The sequence below is a fragment of the Notothenia rossii genome, assembly GCF_949606895.1.
Source record: "Notothenia rossii genome assembly, chromosome: 5".
NCBI lineage: Eukaryota > Metazoa > Chordata > Actinopteri > Perciformes > Nototheniidae > Notothenia > Notothenia rossii.
The window spans coordinates 7,465,479-7,484,181 of record NC_136903.1 but is presented as its reverse complement, the minus strand read 5'-3'; the positions used below and the strand labels follow the sequence as shown (position 1 = coordinate 7,484,181).

General features: G+C 38.9%; 1 protein-coding gene across 2 annotated transcripts in view; it reads right to left on the bottom strand.

Moving 5' to 3' along the window:
- LOC307039644 (ethanolamine kinase 1) overlaps positions 1-18,703 on the bottom strand; it is a 50,524-nt gene extending 31,821 nt beyond the window's left edge. The window contains exon 1 of one of the 2 annotated variants that reach the window (XM_079681907.1): positions 18,565-18,703. In XM_079681907.1, the coding sequence (XP_079538033.1) occupies positions 18,565-18,573 (9 nt within the window). In that variant the 5' untranslated portion in view covers positions 18,574-18,703. Of the gene's footprint in view, positions 1-1,757; positions 2,436-18,564 lie in introns of those variants that run through there. The other variant, XM_079681906.1, reaches the window with a different exon arrangement.

Below are 18,703 nucleotides of genomic sequence, written 5' to 3'. Positions count from 1 at the left end.
CATATCGGACGCAAATCTGGATCCGCTCCGTTGTTCCCCCGTTTTTAGAGATTTGGGTACGGAGGAAAAGAGAGGGTTTTATTTTCTGACGCTGCGTGAGTTCCCTGGCACACCGGGGACACATATTTATGTATAAAAGACATCAAAAAGTGCATTTAGCATGATAGATCCTCTTTAAGTTAAAAATGTAGATTTTCCATACTTTTGTTGAAAATGATTTTGTTTTTAAATGAAACGTGTATTGTCAGTATTATCTAACATATAAATGTACGTATGAATTCCTATAGACTTAAAAATAACACTTAAAATAAATTACAATAATCACACAGCACACTTTATGTGATCTGGCATCAAGTTACTCAGTCACCAACAAAGGTGATATAACTTGTTTTGGTTGATTATGCTTTTATATGTAACAAGACATGATGCTTGAAGAGTGAATTTCAGCACAGCCAATCATAGAAGAGTATTCTGTCCAGTAACAGGTGCACACCCACAAAGTCCTGAAACACTGAGCCCACATGAGCACTTGCGGGTAAAGTTAATCTGGGCAGACACTTTTTATGAGCCTTCAGGTTTGTTAACTCAAACAAAACAGCTTCTGCGCCTGGCTGCATATTGATTTTTTTGTTGGCATTTTGAATCAAGTTTATTCGAACAAGAGACTGTATCTTTAACAGTGCTGACAAGAAGAGGGAACAGCGGCGTACGGTCTTCTTTGTGGAATTAAAGTGAGAAGAAAAACATGGAACCATGCCTGGGAAATGCAAACAATACGGTCTACTCTTCAGAGAAGTTCAGTTTTATGTCACAGAATCCTCAGTCAAGACGGCAATTTGCAAAAGATGTCTCCAATAACATTTAACAAGTTCACTATGGTTTAGGAAGCATCTTTTGAAGGAAGCCATGGGGGAAATTGATCGTGGAACTGCTCAAAATGCATTAACACAAAGAGTGAAACAGCATGAAGTCCACCGTATATCCCCTGTGAACACAACAAGTCTACCTTGGATGAATGGAGGTGTTATGGAAACAAGTGTAGGGAAATAATATTGAATTCAAAGTTCCACCACTGCACATCTTCCTTTACTCATATTTCATCAGTGCGGCTTATTGTGTGAAGACTCAAACACAATCAGAAGGACAGAAACTACCAGTATTCACAAATGTCACACTGATATTATGCAGTGGAAATGTCAACTAAATGTATTTTGAGATGTCATGTGACATAAAGGGGGACTTAACATCTAGGTTAGGGTTGCACAGTAAAGATTCAGTAAACCAAACCTTAATGTGGTCAATCAAAACCATTTGACGATTTAAACAAAATATGATTAATGGATCCCAATAATAAATGTTCCAGATGTCTAAAATAAACCTTGTGCAGCTTGGATGGCATCCTAACAACCAACGCTTTCAACAAAACTTGGAAACCTTCAATCATTAACTACGCAGTTGCAGTAATAGAAAGTAGAGTTGGGAGGTCTACGAGTTTGTCAAGTTTTTCCTAATCTAATTCACGTAGCTCAAATCTAATAAGGGCTTTCTAATGAACGAACACCCAATAACATGAACACTATCCAACTAAGAGTTCTAACAACTGAGAAGTGTTTTTCTGTGCAATACAAGGATTAGCAGTGATCGTGAACAACCAAGTTTCAGTAAACCAACCCACCTCACAACCAATCATAAACAGATAATGCTGTTGAGAAAGTGCATCTTTTACACACTTATTGAATATAAGTATATACACTTGCCTTCATCTGAATGTCCTGTGCATCCCAATTAGGTCGGAGTCTGCCGAGGAGATCCAGGATTCCTTTATGAGGCTTATGTTCGTCAATATGAAGGTCAAAATGAAGAAGCTGATTCCTAGCACCATCACTCTTAGTGTCCATCTTCAACAAGATGAGCAGATACTAGGCCTTAAGAAAAAGTTTGAGGTCCAGAAATCTTCAGGTCCAGAAATCTTCAGAAACAAAACTCTACTCTGTTGGAAGACCATCAAAACATCCTCCGAACGCTGGCCACTTGGATCAAACTTTTGGAGAACAACCTTGGGTTTAATCTTGAAACAAGAAGAAATGAATAAAGCAACGTTGAAAAGAGGTAGAAAAGTCAAAATAATCCACAGTGTGGTGATTTGCTTCTGTCAGGACATTGGGAGAGCCGTTGGCAGGTGACTGAAGTTGTCCAGTTGTGTGTCCAGTGACTCAGCAGTCCAGCTTATCAGAGGCCAATGTTCCTCAAGGCATCTCCATCCACACTCATGCAGAGTTTACATATTAACCACTGCAGGGACCTCTGCAGCAGGAAAGGGTAGTGTTAAAGGTCCCACGTCATACTTTTCCGGTTATTACCCGTCCCCTTGTGTAATATGTAGCTTTTTCTGCACGTAACTGGTCTGCAAAGTCACAAAACCTCAAAGTACACCCTGTAGCGAGTAAAACTCTAAGACAGAAAATACCTGTCTATGCTGCCCCCCCAGCTGAAAAAACCAGTTTAGACCAACTGAGTTGACCAGCCTGACCAGCCAGTACATATTAGGCTGGAATGGTTGGCTGGTTTAGAGGGGTTTTGGACACTTTAGCTGGCCAGGATGGCTGGTTTAGCTGGTTTAGCTGGTTTAGCTGGCTTAGCTGGTGCACCATCATCCATCTATCACCAGCTGATGTTTAATAATAGTATTAAATAGTCCATTCTGGAAGCTTACCGGGATTCCAGGTGACCAGCATACATTGTTTAAATACTGGTATGATTATTTAAACCAGAGAACATAAATATATTACAAAGATTCACTGTGTCTTGTATTCTGGTATTTACCAAAATAAAGACATTGTATCGTGTTCATAACAGTATTTTAATTTAATAAATAGCAATAAATAGCTAGTTAATATAATAAAATACACAGTAACAATACAATAATTATACAAATAACAACCAACCTGCAAATCAACCTATACATACAAATACATATTTTATCTAAAACAGGTGCATTTGATTTAAACTAAAAGTAATAAATATAATTCAATATTTAAATGGTAACAAAAACAGTAACACTATATATGATAAGAAAAATGCAACAAAGAAAGTGTTTTTCCTTGTTCCTTGTGTGGCGTCCAGCCTTTCCCAATCTGGTCTGCATGTCTGTCTGTTGAAGCCACTTCTTGAAGCAAACTGAAAATAAATGTACAGATATAAATACACTGTAAAAAGAAAGCTTGACATTTACGTTAAAAAGGTATATATATATATATATATATATATATATGTAATTCCCTTCAGAAACACTTTTTGTAATATTCCATGGAATGCTCTTAACATCCCGATAGCAATGAATATATTAACTGCTTTGACAATAAATATATAAAAAAATGTCATCTGTGGAAGCCGTGGCGCTGTAAAAAGCACGACCAGTCATCTGAGCCGCCCCGGCTAAAATAACTGGATGGCCTACCTGCCTGTCAGGCTTCCATCTGTGCACAAACTTATCTCGTGCCCTCATTGGTCATGTGCGCGTTCGTGTGTGTTGGAGGAGGGGCTCTGTGAGGAAGTCTGAAGGAAGGGGCAGATTTTTTCCGGCTGCGTACTTTCAAATTCTAGCGCACTCAAGCTGGTTTCTCCATTCTTACCTACCCTACCTTTAACATTTGGGCTGCTGTGGTTGCCAAAACTTTACCGTTAAAGTATGGTCAAATACATTACAAATTACAGTTGGTTGGCATAGACGTTACAGTCAACAATTGCTTATGATGAATTAGAATGGCAAAAACAAATAGAGCTAGTGTACACGGTGCAGCTGTATTATCTGGGAAATAGAAGAATTGGATCAGGATTCGGTATCGGCAGACAATCAATATCAAATTAATCGGATCATTACACCTTTGTCGACTTGCAACCTAAATACAAAGATAACTCCACTTCTCTCCTACCACTCTTACCTCTAATAAGCCTTGGTAGAACTAGTGTCCGAGTCATAGGGTCCAGAACTGACTGAAGACATGTGGAACAGAGTCCCAGGCAGGCATGGTTCTATTTACAGGAAACTGGAACTTTGATCAGGTGTTTTCATCTTCTCTGCCTGAAGATTCACAACTTCTTGATCAGGTGTTTGATGTGGGCAAACTACTATGCTAAAATGTATAATAATAATTAAAATAATTACTGAAAAATGCAAAGAAATCAGGGAAAATTGAACAAAAAACCTTCTCTGTACTCAAAATGACTAGGTAAAAAAAGATTCAAGTGACATGTAATCAATTAACTTTTACATATGGGATGTTAAAACCCTATTTAATAGATATCAGCCACAAAGACCTGACACTTGTGTCCAAATGGAGCTCAACATCTTTTCTCTCCATAAACTGAGCTCTCTTGCAGTGATTTTCTGATACTTGATGCCCCATCTAACATTAAACTGAGCGTGCTGCAAACATCAATGCAGTCTCAAAGGCTGTAAGCAGAATTTACATTACAGTTTACTTTATTGAAGTTCATTCAAGCTAAAAGCAAGCATACGCCGAAAATCATGCCAATAAGATGACTTATGCTTCTGTAAATAATTATCAGATGCATTACACTTGGCTGCACGAGCAAAGACTTAACACGGGTGGAGTCTATTGTCTGAACCGAGTCACTAGAGAAGCCATTTAAATATCATGGATTTAGTTAATTCAAACACGACCTTCCCTGCTAGCTCAATGCCATGGAACATTTCAAAATGATCACTGTGTAAACACAAAACGAATTTCATAAACATTGGAGCAGCATGTTTTCAGTCTGTTAAATTATTTAGATGTTGGGCCAATGTTTACCATTTTGCATCATTACAGTAATTGCCTAGAAGTCACGAATGCGGTGATCGTCTTGAACCGAATACTTTGCAAGCTTTTAGACGAAAATGAAATTCACTTGCCATCAAAGAGCGTCTCATCATCAAAGATGTTGTGTATTGAAAGAGAGATGAGTGTCTCGATTAAAAATGTAAGGGTCAGGCAGTAGAAAGGAGAAGTGGAGTGGGTGTTTGTGTGACTGCATGTACCTCTCAAGCACAGCTGAACAAAGGCTGGGAGAAAAACATTCGACAGACAATAACACGTATTCTGTCATGACACTTATTCAAATTCACCTGCTGTACGTCTGGCTTCCCTTTCTTACCTGTTCCTCTTGGAGAACAGACATTAACATTCAGGCCTTGAAAATGAATCATTCATGAAAGGATCAACAAAGTAGCAGCTGGTTGAAGACAGCGTTAAAGACGACCAAAACTGAGTTAATGTTGCCGGAGTTTCACGTGACTTCTTGACATTATCTACACTTAGAGTCTTTGTCACTCAAGTCCTATTAGCATTGGATCCATGAGCTAAGTCTATTCAGAAATGAGGGAATAAAAGAAATACAGGAGGAGAATCAAAGAGAAGAGAAGAAGATTACATTTCATACAGAATAAAGATATTCTAATTCTGATTGAAAGAGCTTTAGCTGAAAGTGCTATAAGATAAATAATCTAATTCAAGTAGATATTTTATTCAAAATAATAAATGAAGATGATCTTATGGTGGCATTAGAAGAATAGTCAGGGGTCACCAATGACAGCAAAATGAGGTCCAATTTCCATCCGGCTCACCCTCACACTCTTTAGCGTGAAATCTTATTATGTATCTTATCTCTTATGTACATTGCCTTGTGTTTTTTATGCTGCTGCAACGCAAACATTTCCCAAATCGGGATCAATAAAGTACCAACCTACCTACCTACCTACCTATCTACCTACCTACCTACCTACCTACCTGATTGTAGCTACTGTACACTGACCGCTTCATAAAGCGTTCTTCTTAAAAGTGAAGGTTTTCTGATACGGCGTTGTTTGAGGTCGGTCAGGTGAGATGGTTTAAGGCCATGATCTTTTTCAAATAGCAGCATTTAATGAATTATGAGTTCAAATGAAAGAGATCAAAACTTAAAGTGGACCTATCATGCTATATTTTAAAAATATATTGTAGGGCCATACCTATACAGATATATAGATCTCCCATTGTAGCCATGCCTCATACTGCTCAAACCCCTCTTTTGCAGCCCTGTTAGAGAAACGCGGATATCGGGTCCTTAGCTTGAAAAAAAAGAAAGAAGAGGAGGCGGAGCTAATGCCTGATCAGAATTCTACCGGAAATAAAGTTAAATTCGGTTGTGATAAAACGCCATCCTGTTCTAAACCACATCAAGGATTATTTCTGAAACAGCATGGAGCTCAAATGCCTTTTCTCTTGCGGGTTTATCACAAGGTGAGTTCTTTTTTTATTTCCTGCTTTTTAAACACAGGTGCTCTACAGTACAGGTTAGCTCTGACTGCTAGCGAGGCTTGCTAATGTAAACAAAGACGAGATTACGTCCAAAACACGTCAGGCATTGTTTCTGATAGCAACTTTCTGTGGGTCCGCTGCCGATATGATGACAGTTCGGATGGAATCTGTATCCGCTCGTTGTTCCCCCATTTTTGAAAGATTTGGGTACGGAGGAAAACAGAGAGGGTTTTATTTTCTGACGCTGCGTGAGTTCCACGACGCACCGGGGACACATATTTATGTATAAAATACATCACAAAGTGCAATTTGCATGATAGGTCCCCTTTAAATGTGTTGAATTATTTCGGCATTTCAAATTAGAAGTTCTTAAGAAGTTCTCAAGACATCTAGACTCTCGGACAAGAAAATATCACACTGAGCGCACAGTCGTTATCATAATCCAGAAGAAGAATGTGTACATAGTTTTAGTTTTCAATGTTGTATTATGTTTACATATTTATTCCTCTAATTTGAACTTGTATCCGTTGTAATTCCTGCCAAAATCATTAGCATATCTTGACATTTCTTGAGTTTTTGTGTTGTTCCTACTTTTTATAACATTTAATACTTACATTTTAGTTTGGTAGGATGAAGTGTTTTAAAATAGGATTGCAACATGAAATGAGATACTCTGGACACAAATCATTATTTTATGAGGTTTTATTTAGATACTATATACCTCAAATGCCAATGAAGACTCAAGTAATTGAGGTGCACTGCTAAAGGCCCGGACACACCAAGCCGATTTCGGCCGTCGGTGGGCGTCAGGCCGACGATGAGTGTCGACACGCCCTACTCAGATTGGTGTGTCCCGCACCGTTGTGTCTTTTCAGCCTCGCTGACGCCTTTTCGGCCAAAGGCAGTCGGCAAAATAAATCACTCTGATTGGCTGTTCAGCTTAGCGAATCAGTGCATGAGAAGCGAAACGGAAGTGAGGGACCCAAAAAACGATTAAGAAGGCAAATCTGAGATTTCATTTAACTCCAGCTCTCGACACAGGTTCGGGAAAGCCCCATGAGCTTCTCGCTGTAGGGCAGGGGTGTCAAACTCAAGGCCCGGGGGCCAAATCTGGCCCGCGACTTCATTTCATGCGGCCCCACAAGAGCTTGCAAAGAATATATTATGTGTATTATACAGTTACATGCCGCTTTACAGAAGCACATTGCCCATAAACTACATGCCCCACAATGCATCTCAAATTAGACTTTTTTCTTCAGAATTTGGCTTTTCTTTTTAAATCATTTTGTGACATGCTCACTGAAGAGACTTGCAATTATTTGCCCTAGACTTCTGCTTTCAGACGTAGTTAATTATGAAGTTATTCCCCTATCCGATAATAATCCAATGCAGAGGCAATTATGTAATATAATACATTATTTTATATATATTATATATTTATATATGTATATTTATATAGTCTTGAAGTTACAACCGGCCCTTTGAGTGCAACCATGATGCTGATGTGGCCCGTAATGAAATTGAGTTTGACACCCCTGCTGTAGAGTGAAAATGGAACGCTCACGCTATTTGTTGTTTGTATATATCACGCAGTCTGTTCTTCTTCTCTCGGTTATCACGCAGTCTGTTTTCTGGTTGTTGCCTCTTTTGAATGACGAATACACACTACCGCCGCCTGCTGGTAAGGAGAGTTATTGCCACTCACGCATGCGCAGTTCCTACGTGCAACTTGGCCGTCGGCTGAAGTCTTTGCGGTGTGTTCCAGTGCGACACATGGCCAAGACGCAGAGACGCGAGGCGACACAACAGTCGGGGTCCGTCTGTGCCAGTTCTTTGGTGTCAGCTTGGTGTGTCCGGGCCTTAAAAAGGAGATTTAGTCTTATTGAGGTAAATCAAGTAAAAACGTGTATTGGTTAAATTATTATAATACAAATACTTAAAAATGTGAATTACATATGTGTTTAGAAATTGTACACATGGATAACTGAAAAAATTATAAAAAGTGCAAAAATGCTAATTGCATTATACTTGCATTGCAGATATTTCCAAAATGGCAAGAGAAGGGTTATTTTATCTTCCACTAAGAGAACATTTTGATGAATATATAAATCGCACCACTTAATTAAATGTCTTAATAATTTCAAATGAATTTGTCCTTCACAGCGCAACACTTGCAACACAAAAGCCGTGGTTCCTTTCTTCTCCGGGCTTCTTGCCGTCTTTCAGAAGTTTTTGAAAAGAGAAAATGTCCTTTTATTACACGGCAAACAGTTGTTGGTGTCCTTTATCACACATGTCTTTGGAGAGAAAAGAGAGAGAGAGCCATGCAGACATTTAACCTTTTTATATAGTCTCACAATTGAGGCTCTCAAGGCCTTTCATTTGTGAAGTTCCTGTGGAAAAAAATCAGGGAGCTTGGACTCATTACATCTACCGGTACAGTATATTTATATTTCAGCTCCAATCAAAGCTAGCCAATATGCCATCCCTATGTATTTTCTCCTCTGAGCCCTGCCTCCCCACTATAATTTCCACAGACATTTTGTGTGCAAATTCAGTAATAGACACATTTATCACATCAAAAGGGATTCAATTTTCTTTTCAATCATCCACCGGTATGAATAGCGCCACATCCTCTGCGGCCAACAATGAGGGGCCATTACCGTGAGCCAGAGGATGGCTTTGCCTTCTCTTTGCATTCAAGGGGAAAGTGTGTCAAACTGTTTGCTGACGCTCACGTTTGTTCTAGGCAAATGGAGACAGCTTTCAGACAGGTTAGTATCCAATTTTACTGTCAGACAAATGTCATTTTTGTTTGGGGCCACGGTAATCATTGGGCTCAGACGACGGTGTTCCTCGACAGTAAAGCCTGCAGTTAGTCCATTTAATACTCTAACTCTCATGTCAGTAACAGATTGCCGAGTCCAGACATGACACCCGCTGTCTCCTCATTATGTGAAGAGGGAGACATGCAGGATTCAGGACTCGAGGTGAGGAGGGAGGGGTTGATTGACCGAGACATTGTTGATCTTAAATTAAATACTTTGCAACTGCAATTAATTGTTTGGTTGCACTGACAGATCTGAGATGTGGAAGAGATAGTTTCCGTCAAGCCTTGGAGGAGCTGCAGGAGTGTTGTTCTTACAGTTACTGTACGTCACTTACTGCTCGTTCAAGGCTGACTGCTTCTTTAGGTTAGGTAAGGTAGGTGAGGTCAAATTAATTCAGTCAGTATTGTACAATGCTGTAGTTTATTTCCCGTTTAGAGAGTTATTATTATTAACAAAATAGAAAAAATGCTTCTTCATTTGTTATCCCCTTCATCCCTCAGACTACTCCGAAACACCTTATTACTTAATTCACTTAATTGACCTATGAATGGTGCTGCATTAGAGGTTTTCTCAAAAACACAGCTATTGACTGCAAAAACATAATCTTATGTCAAATAAACATTTTAAGTTGCTGAAAATAAAAAGCAACTGTAGCTAAAATTAGTTCCTACATTTAGAAAAAGGTGTCCAATAAATATTAGTACAATCATAAAGACAGACCATGTATTAGCTTTTAATTGAGATGTCTCATGTTTCCCTAACGACTGGTACTACTGACTAACTACTGCACAAAACTATAATATAATAATGTAGTGAATAAATACTCTCTGATTCTTTGAAGGATCTCGCCCCCCAAATGCTTCCAAAGCATGACTCTGGTTGACTTAATTCCATCAAATAAAGCATTTAAGGATCAAACCGTTGCCAGTGTCGGCACCATCACGCTTTTTTTTGCAGCTAACGTCTCTGCTGACTTTTCTGTCATCTCCTGCCACAATTTATACACGGCCCCTTGCTGCCAAACCACCCGAGCCACAGCTGATGATCTCATGCCTGCAGCCAGCACCGGACGGCCCAGAAAGCTCGGCTTAATCTCATATCTTTGGCTCCTTCTCTCACCACAATATGTTGGGGTGCACATCGTCCAACAATGCTGTCTTGTCTTAGGCCTGCGTCGATTCGAAGGGGCAAATCGTAAGCTAAATCATTCTCAATTTATGCATTTGAAGTCTACGGCGAGCTTGTGATGCAAGGAGGTGGTTGGGACAAGGTTTACAGAGCATGGCACTGAAACAATTTCAAAATGAAGAACGAGCCACGAAAACCACGTCAGCTCACAAAGCAGAGGTAGACTTTTAAGTTAAGTAGAGTGATTTCTAGTTGTGGTCTGGCTTACGAATTGTATTTGAAGTTGGGGCAATGAACAATAATTATCTGAATTGAGACCCTGCAAACTGAAAATAAGAAACATTTCTTATTAATGACATATTGAAAGTCATAAATAATACAGTGCAAAGATGCTGTGCGTGGATTTATTTGACTGACTAATTTATTTCACAGGATGAAATGAGCAGCCGACGCCGAGGATGATGTTTAAAATACAGTAGGCCTATCTCAATATCAGCAGTCACATGTGTTCACATTCTGTCTTTCTACATTAAATATGTATCACATAGGCTCGGATCCTGACCTTGGCTTGGGAGAGAGCTCCCATCATTTCATCTTGAAATAAAAAGAAAGACTGCCAGCAATTATAGCACGTTAATTACATATTCACTTTCATCTGCTGGAGAATCACACAGATCTGCCTTCAATGCTGCTGTTGGGTTTCTTTTGATGCAGGGGAAAAAGCGCTGTACTGTATTTTTAAAACCTCTGTCAAGTGCCCTGTCTAGTTGATATCTGCTTGTCTTTACCTGTTTTGGTTATGAGCACGGCTCTTGTTTAATCTTTGAGAGTCAAGGGAAAAAAGGAATACAAATAGGTAATTAAAGAAATTAGTGATTACGTGCATGGATTAGCACAGACAGACCGAGGATTGTGATCTTGGGTAAAACATATATTAAAACATTTGTGAGAAAAACATCAGCTGACGCTTTTATCCAAAGGGAATTACAATAAAAATAAATTAGCAAGAATGCTTTAAGTGAATTAGATTTCAAACGCCATACCGTTGCAGTGCTACTACGTTAGCTTATATTAAGCTAAACCATTGCAGTGGTACTTTTTGCCGCTGCTTTTAATTGAACTATTCACATCTTAAACTGCACTGTAACTTTTATCCATGTATTTTTTCTTTTAATGTTTATTTTATTATCTTTTCTTTTTAATGACTGATTTTAAATGCCATTTTCTTAATGTCTTTCACTTTTTGTAAAGCACTTTGAATTGCCTTGTGTTGAAAGGTGCTATATAAATAAACTTGCCTTGCCTTGCCTTACTACGTTAGCTTATATTAAGCTAAACCATTGCAGGTGCTACTACGTTAGTTTAAATTAGGCTAAACCATTGCAACTGTGAAGTCCACTGAGACAAATGTAACATTTGTGATATTGGGCAATATAAATAAACATTGATTGATTGATTGATGAGGTGCTACTACGTTAGCTTAAATTAGGCTAAGCCATTGGAGATGCTACTACGTTAGCTTCAAGTAAGGCAAACCATTACAGGTGCTACTACGTTAGCTTATATCAGGCTAAACCATTGCAGGTGCTACTACGTTAGCTTATATCAGGCTAAACCATTGCAGGTGCTACTACGTTAGCTTAAATTAGGCTAAACCATTGCAGGTGCTACTACGTTAGCTTCAAGTAAGGCAAACCATTGTGAGTAGGCTACTTCTAGTTAGTTTCAAATAAGCTTAACCATTTTAAGTGTTACTATGTTAGCTTCAAATAAGCTAAACCATTTCATTGTACTATGTTAGCTTCACATAAGCCAAACCTTTCTAAGTGCTGCATACAGAAGGGATATTTTTTTATGGCCAAGCTGCAATGAAAAAAAACAACAGGTGGGTTTACAGATCTTATGAAAGTGTAGATCAATTGTGAGCTTGTTTCAACCATTTTGGAGCCAGGATAGCAAACAGGCCCGTTTTTGTTGAGGAGAAAACACACATTTAAACACACACTCACTTTCTCCTCTCAAAGAAAGAGTCTTTATTCTGTCTACAACAGACTCTCTTTAGTGGCTGTTGTAATTTGTCCTGTCAGGGAGTATAAGGAGGAGGTTGAGAGGTTTGATAAACACTCTGCACTCCCTATCCCACATTACCCTCCCTCTGTGTCTGTGTCAAAGAGCAATTTACATAGAGATGGTAATGTCGCTGCCATGTTAGATCGGAGGGCAGCAGAGTGGAACAGTGTCAGCCACATCAGCACAACCTGCGAGAACAGAACGTTTCACTGGGAGAAATGAAATTAAGTCTGCATGCAACAAGGGCAAGAGAGAAGAGAAGAGGAATTACATCAAAATAGCTTAGATTTGAAGTTAAATATACACATTAAACGATTCGAACCACTTTTGGAAATGTAAAACACAGATGAAAATGATTGTCCATAAATAGAATATTACCTTTGATATGTTACTTAATGCAGAGGTGAGGAGATCAAATCAGAGCAAAGGTGAAATCCTCACAGCCATCTTTGTCACAAACATGGCCTGCTATGCACAACGACATGCTGACTGCAGTGGGGTTTGAACCTGTGCTCCCCTGATCCGAACACCAACGCCCTATGCACTGCGCCACACACCTCCGTCTATCATCGATTTAATAAAAGTAAGTAATCATGTGCATGTTAATTTAAAAATGAAGACATATTTTACTCTCAGTTCTCTTATTCTGAAAGCAAAAGGCTCCAAAACTAGAGCTCACGACCAAAAACTAAAGTAAATATATGCACCAAATGTATTATTTATAAGATTGTAGTTACAAAGGTTTCCTAGTCATCTTTTTTCATTTTCTATTTATGCTTTTCAGTCGCATAGGCGCAACTCTATTCTGTCTGCAACAGTCTCCCAGAAATTATGTTTGTTCACCACTTATAAGTTTTAATATATATATATACAGTACAAAATGCTGCCTGAAATTTAGTTTTTTTATCACCAAAGTGAAGAAATGTTTTAAATGAAAATATCTGCAAAGTGTTAACTGCCATCGAATTTCATATATCTTCCTACAAGACTTGCAATCAATTACGTGCATGCAGCAATTAAAGCATGACAAGATTAACAGAAACTTGAGACAGAAGCAATACATTTATCTTATTTCAACAAAAATGTTCCCTGACCTTAACAAAAGCACTGTTGTTTCTTTACACAAACCATGGTTTACCATGTAACACGTATTCTCTGGTGTCAAAGTTAGTAAGGGAAATAATTATCCCATTTAAAAACAATTATCCGTAGAATATAAATTCAATATCCACGACAGTGTTGCTTTGTGATTGGACAAAGTTCAAACAGAAGTAATAACAGATGTTGTTATACAATGACAAAAGTCTGTTTTATTAGTCACCTATTATGACAGCAGTTGAGTCATCCTCGAACCCAGAGATATACTTTTGTTTTTACTCGTGTGAAAATACCACACACACACACACACACACACACACACACACACACACACACACACACACACACACACACACACACACACACACACACACACACACACACACACACACACACACACACACACACACACACACACACACACACACACACACACACACACACACACACACACACACACACACACACACACACACACACACACACACACACACACACACACACGCTCTTCCTGGTGAGTGAGTGAGTGAGTGAGTGAGTGAGACAGACAGACAGACAGACAGACAGACAGACAGACAGACACACCTTAATGTTTAACCAGGAGTGTTACTATCGGACACAGGAGTAAATTATATAATCTCTATATTTACTCTTCTTCAAAAGTACTTGCAATGGAGATTTTTCAAAGTAGATGCTTAATGTTTAGTTTTTTCTCATTCTGTGTGTGTGACTAACTCTTTTTTTTTGTTCAAATTGAAAAACATACGAACAAGAGCTATCTATATGAGGTAAGTAAAACCCTTCATGTAACGTAACATTTTGACACAACTGGCATTTCCTCACACTCAGCGCAGTTTTGGCAAAAACATCCCACAACATGTCATTCAAACTGTAAATACCCCGGAGGCCAAAAACAGCTCCTGCCAATTCAAAACAGTGTCAAACACACTCAGGCTTGTGAGACATATTAAACCTAAAGGCTGCAGATACTGAGGCTGCTACATGATACACTCCGTCATAACAACTGTGGATACACACTGTTAGCACACACACACACACACACACACACACACACACACACACACACACACACACACACACACACACACACACACACACACACACACACACACACACACACACACACACACACACACACACACACACACACACACACACACACACACACACGGTTTGCTACTGTCTGCAGAAACAGGCAGCGCTACGTAAAAAACAAATACAATTCTCTCCACAAATCCTCCGAGACGCTGGATGGAGGGAGAGGAAAGAAGAGTGTGTGTGTGTGTGTGTGTGTGTGTGTGTGTGTGTGTGTGTGTGTGTGTGTGTGTGTGGGGGGGGGGGGGGTGTGTGTGTGTGTGTGTTTGCATTTAGGGGGACTGGAGGACCTAAATGGAGAAGGCATGCTGTGGTGGCCTGTTAATGTTCAGGGGGGCTCAGAGGACCTGAGAGTCGAAAGTGTGTGTGTGTGTGTGTGTGTGTGTGTGTGTGTGTGTGTGTGTGTGTGTGTGTGTGTGTGTGTGTGTGTGTGTGTGTGTGTGTGTGTGTGTGTGTGTGTGTGTGTGTGTGTGTGTGTGTGTCTTAAGAACAGATGAGTGTGTTAACAGAGGTACTGAGGTTAAGTAAGGCTGTTCTGAACAGGCCTGATGTTTTTTTAAAGAGACAATGGAAAAACGTTTAATGTAAATTACATAAACAGATTGGACAGAAGAGAATGATAAAGAATGTCTGTCTGTATGTAAACTCTATGCATGTGCTTTTATTTTGCTGAGGAGAGTAAAACCATGGGATCTAGGACATGTTGGCCTGGCTTCACCTTTTTCTAAGGGATGTTTCATTGTGTTGTAAAAATACATATGAGTTTTATATCACAAGTTGAAATATTGTGCAATCAATGTTTTAATGAGCACCAGGATGCAGATGCACGCAAATAAGAATACAGGTGGATGGTTACACGCTAAGATGTCAGGTAAATGTTTGGCTACAACAGTAACTAGTGTGAGGGCATAACAGGCATGTGGTGCTGTCAAAATGCACACACTGCTCAAATGTTCACAGTGCTTACAGGGCAGTGCCTTAATGCCTTAATGTCTTTCATTTTTGTAAAGCACTTTGAATTGCCTTGTGTTGAAACGTGCTAAATAAATAAACTTGCCTTGAGGAGAGTATCCAACCGTCAATGCAGCCTGTTGCAGTTCCTCATGCTATGTTAAAATGTCAACTTTTAGCTTCCTTGTTATTTTCTTTGAATAACTTCTGCCAGTAACGTATTAAGCGGTGCCTTCTTTAAACTTTCTTGGAGAGGTTTTTTTTTTTTTTTTAACCTTCCGAGTTGCTGCTGTTGCACCGAAAATCACGCTAAAGTGGACTAGCATTGTGGTCGGAACAACGGCTATCGCCACAGAAATATAGACGAAGGAGGAGAGCTGGGTCCAGATTTCAGGAACGAAATGGACTAGCTACAGCTTTAGCTAGGAGTCAGAGAAAAGATCTTAAGTGTAGTTTAATTTGCTTCATATAAACACGGCTGCACCTTATGGACCTGCACCAGTATCTGACTAGAACGATTCCTTTGATGGCTTACTGACTGTTATTGCCAACAAGAATTGCATCTAGAGCTTCTCCATGTCTTCACCATGAGCCTGAGTCTTCACCATGTAGCCTACATGAAACTTAATTTCCCCCTCAAATTGAAAAAAGAGTTTTGATTAAAAACTATCAGCGTATATAAATGGCTATACTATAAGTCAGAAAATAGTTTTTTATGAATCAACCCTCAAGTTACGTCTAAAAACACTTACATAACATCAGTGAGGGTGAAAGGATTTTCATAGTTAAAGTCTTTGTGTAGTTATGATGGTGAAGGTTTAAGGGTGACTTAATCACGTCAGTGAAGGTCCTCATTAATGTATATTTACAAACATGTGTGTGTTCATACAGTACGTGGTGTTCAGGACACACACACACACACACACACACACACACACACACACACACACACACACACACACACCCCAAATCTTTCCACAAGCTCTCCGTCCAATGAGCAACTGCTCCGGAGTTATTTCAGAGAAAGAGGCAGATTGAAAACGTACATTTTCTGTCACTGAAAAGTAATCACCATTGTTTCTCTTTTACTTTTACGTAGTGGAAAATAAATTGCAGCTGTGAATATGTTGAATGTTTGTATCAAGGCCGCACGTCTTGGGACAAAAAAGGAGCGGTTTGCGGCTCGGCGCTGAGCGTTTGGTTTGAGAGTCGATTCTGACCCAAACAGAGCGACCTCCTGCCGTCCTGCTGCCACGCACACATTAAGGTGCACTCAAGCTACAATTGAGCGAACTCACAGCAGTCCACGGGGAATTCTCACATAAACACACACAAAGAACAGGTTTCTGTTTTACCTTGAAGGTATACGAAAGTAAAGTTTACTCGGCAAGCTGGCATTTATAAAGTGTCTGCATGCTGAATTCAGACTGAATGGAGTGAAAGACTCTATAGGAGGGGTGTCAAACTCAAGGCCCGGGGGCCAAATCCGGCCCGCGACTTCATTTAATGCGGCCCCTCAAGAGCTTGCAAAGAACATAATATGTTTATTATACGGTTACATGATGATTTACAGAAGCACAATTTGACCTTTTTCTCAGAATTTGACTTTTTTTCTCAGAACAAGTTTTTTTCTCAGAATTTGACTTATTTTCTTCAAAATATTCGCTTTTTCTCAGAATTTGATTTTTTTAAAATAATTTTGTAACATTCTCAGTGAAGAGACTTGCCCTCGACTTCTGCTTTCAGACGTAGTTAATTATGAAGTTATTACCCTATCCGATAATAATCCAATGCAGAGGTAATAACATAATTTTATTTATATGAAATATTGATATATGTATTTTGATATATAGTCTTAAAGTTACAACCGGCCCTTTAAGTGCAACCATAATGCTGATGTGGCCCGCGAAGAAATTGAGTTTGACACCCCTGCTCTATAGGATTTACACAGTGTATGAAAGCAATGCTGCTCCAAGATATCATGCACTAAGAAAATGTTCACAGAGTCCATTATTATTTATATCAAAGGTCCATAGAGTACTTTGAGGATTTTACCAGACAACCTTACATTAGATGTCAAAGCACGATCCAAAAACGCTCTTTACAATCTTAAAGTGGATAGTGTAGTTTTTGATTGAAAACCTAAACACTCTCAATAAAACCAAGGACAAAATGTTCCACTGTCTCAACCTTACATCTTTACAATATATGGAAATCAAAAGCTTTAAATTGGAGCAGATTGTCATCAGTATTGAAGTTGAGGAACTGTATAAGATATATAGAATGTCAAGAGGTACAAGGCAGTGCATTATATAAAAACATGTACAACTCCAAAGCTGTATTAGGGTGAGAAACATCAAACAAGCTTTTATATATGTTGCCTGTGTGTGCACCACTATAGTATTTAGTAAAAGACACTCAAGTCAGATTGTCTTTATTTGACTGGGTCATCATTGGACAAACTCTGCAATCAAAGATCTGCGTTGTGTATATATTATGGTAGCTGGAGGTATAAGCCACCAATGCCAATCGGACATAAAAACAGCATTTTTCAATCACAAATGTGAAGAATATGAAACAGATCAGCAAAAACCTACATTATAGTTGAATTGCCCTTGAAGAGACTAGCAAGAATAGGCTAGACTTCAAAAGTATCCAAACACAATATTGCTTTCCCTTTGCTTCAGACTCTCTCAAAGCCAACCTTAAAAACCGCTGAAGGTAGAGCAGAGTTGACGACAAAAATGTTTCTAAAATAAATTGCGTAAACAAGCTTTAGTTATCTCAGAGACTTCCATGTTTCAATGCTCAGGATCAATGAGAAAATCAGTCAAAAAGAAAAGGGAACATTAGGCAAAACATTTCCCAATCATCCTTTCTCAACAAAACAGCTTCTCCACCTTTGCCCACTACAACATACCCGTCTACATATTGTTGAAATATATAATTGAACTGCATTTCAGGGGTTCGTTTTTTCAAGTTAATGCTTGTTTTCAGAAATTGGTAGCAAAGAATATAAACATGCAGAACTGTAACAATAAAAAAAAAATGTTAAACCTAGTGTTACTTACCAAACGCATGTTGTGTTGTGTAGCATGTTGAACACATTTCCTTTCACCTTAAACACTTGCAAAGCCCTTTTTAAAAGTGTTTTAAATCCTTAATTCCTTGCAAATGTTTGTTATCTTGCAGTATTCTTCTTGTATGTCT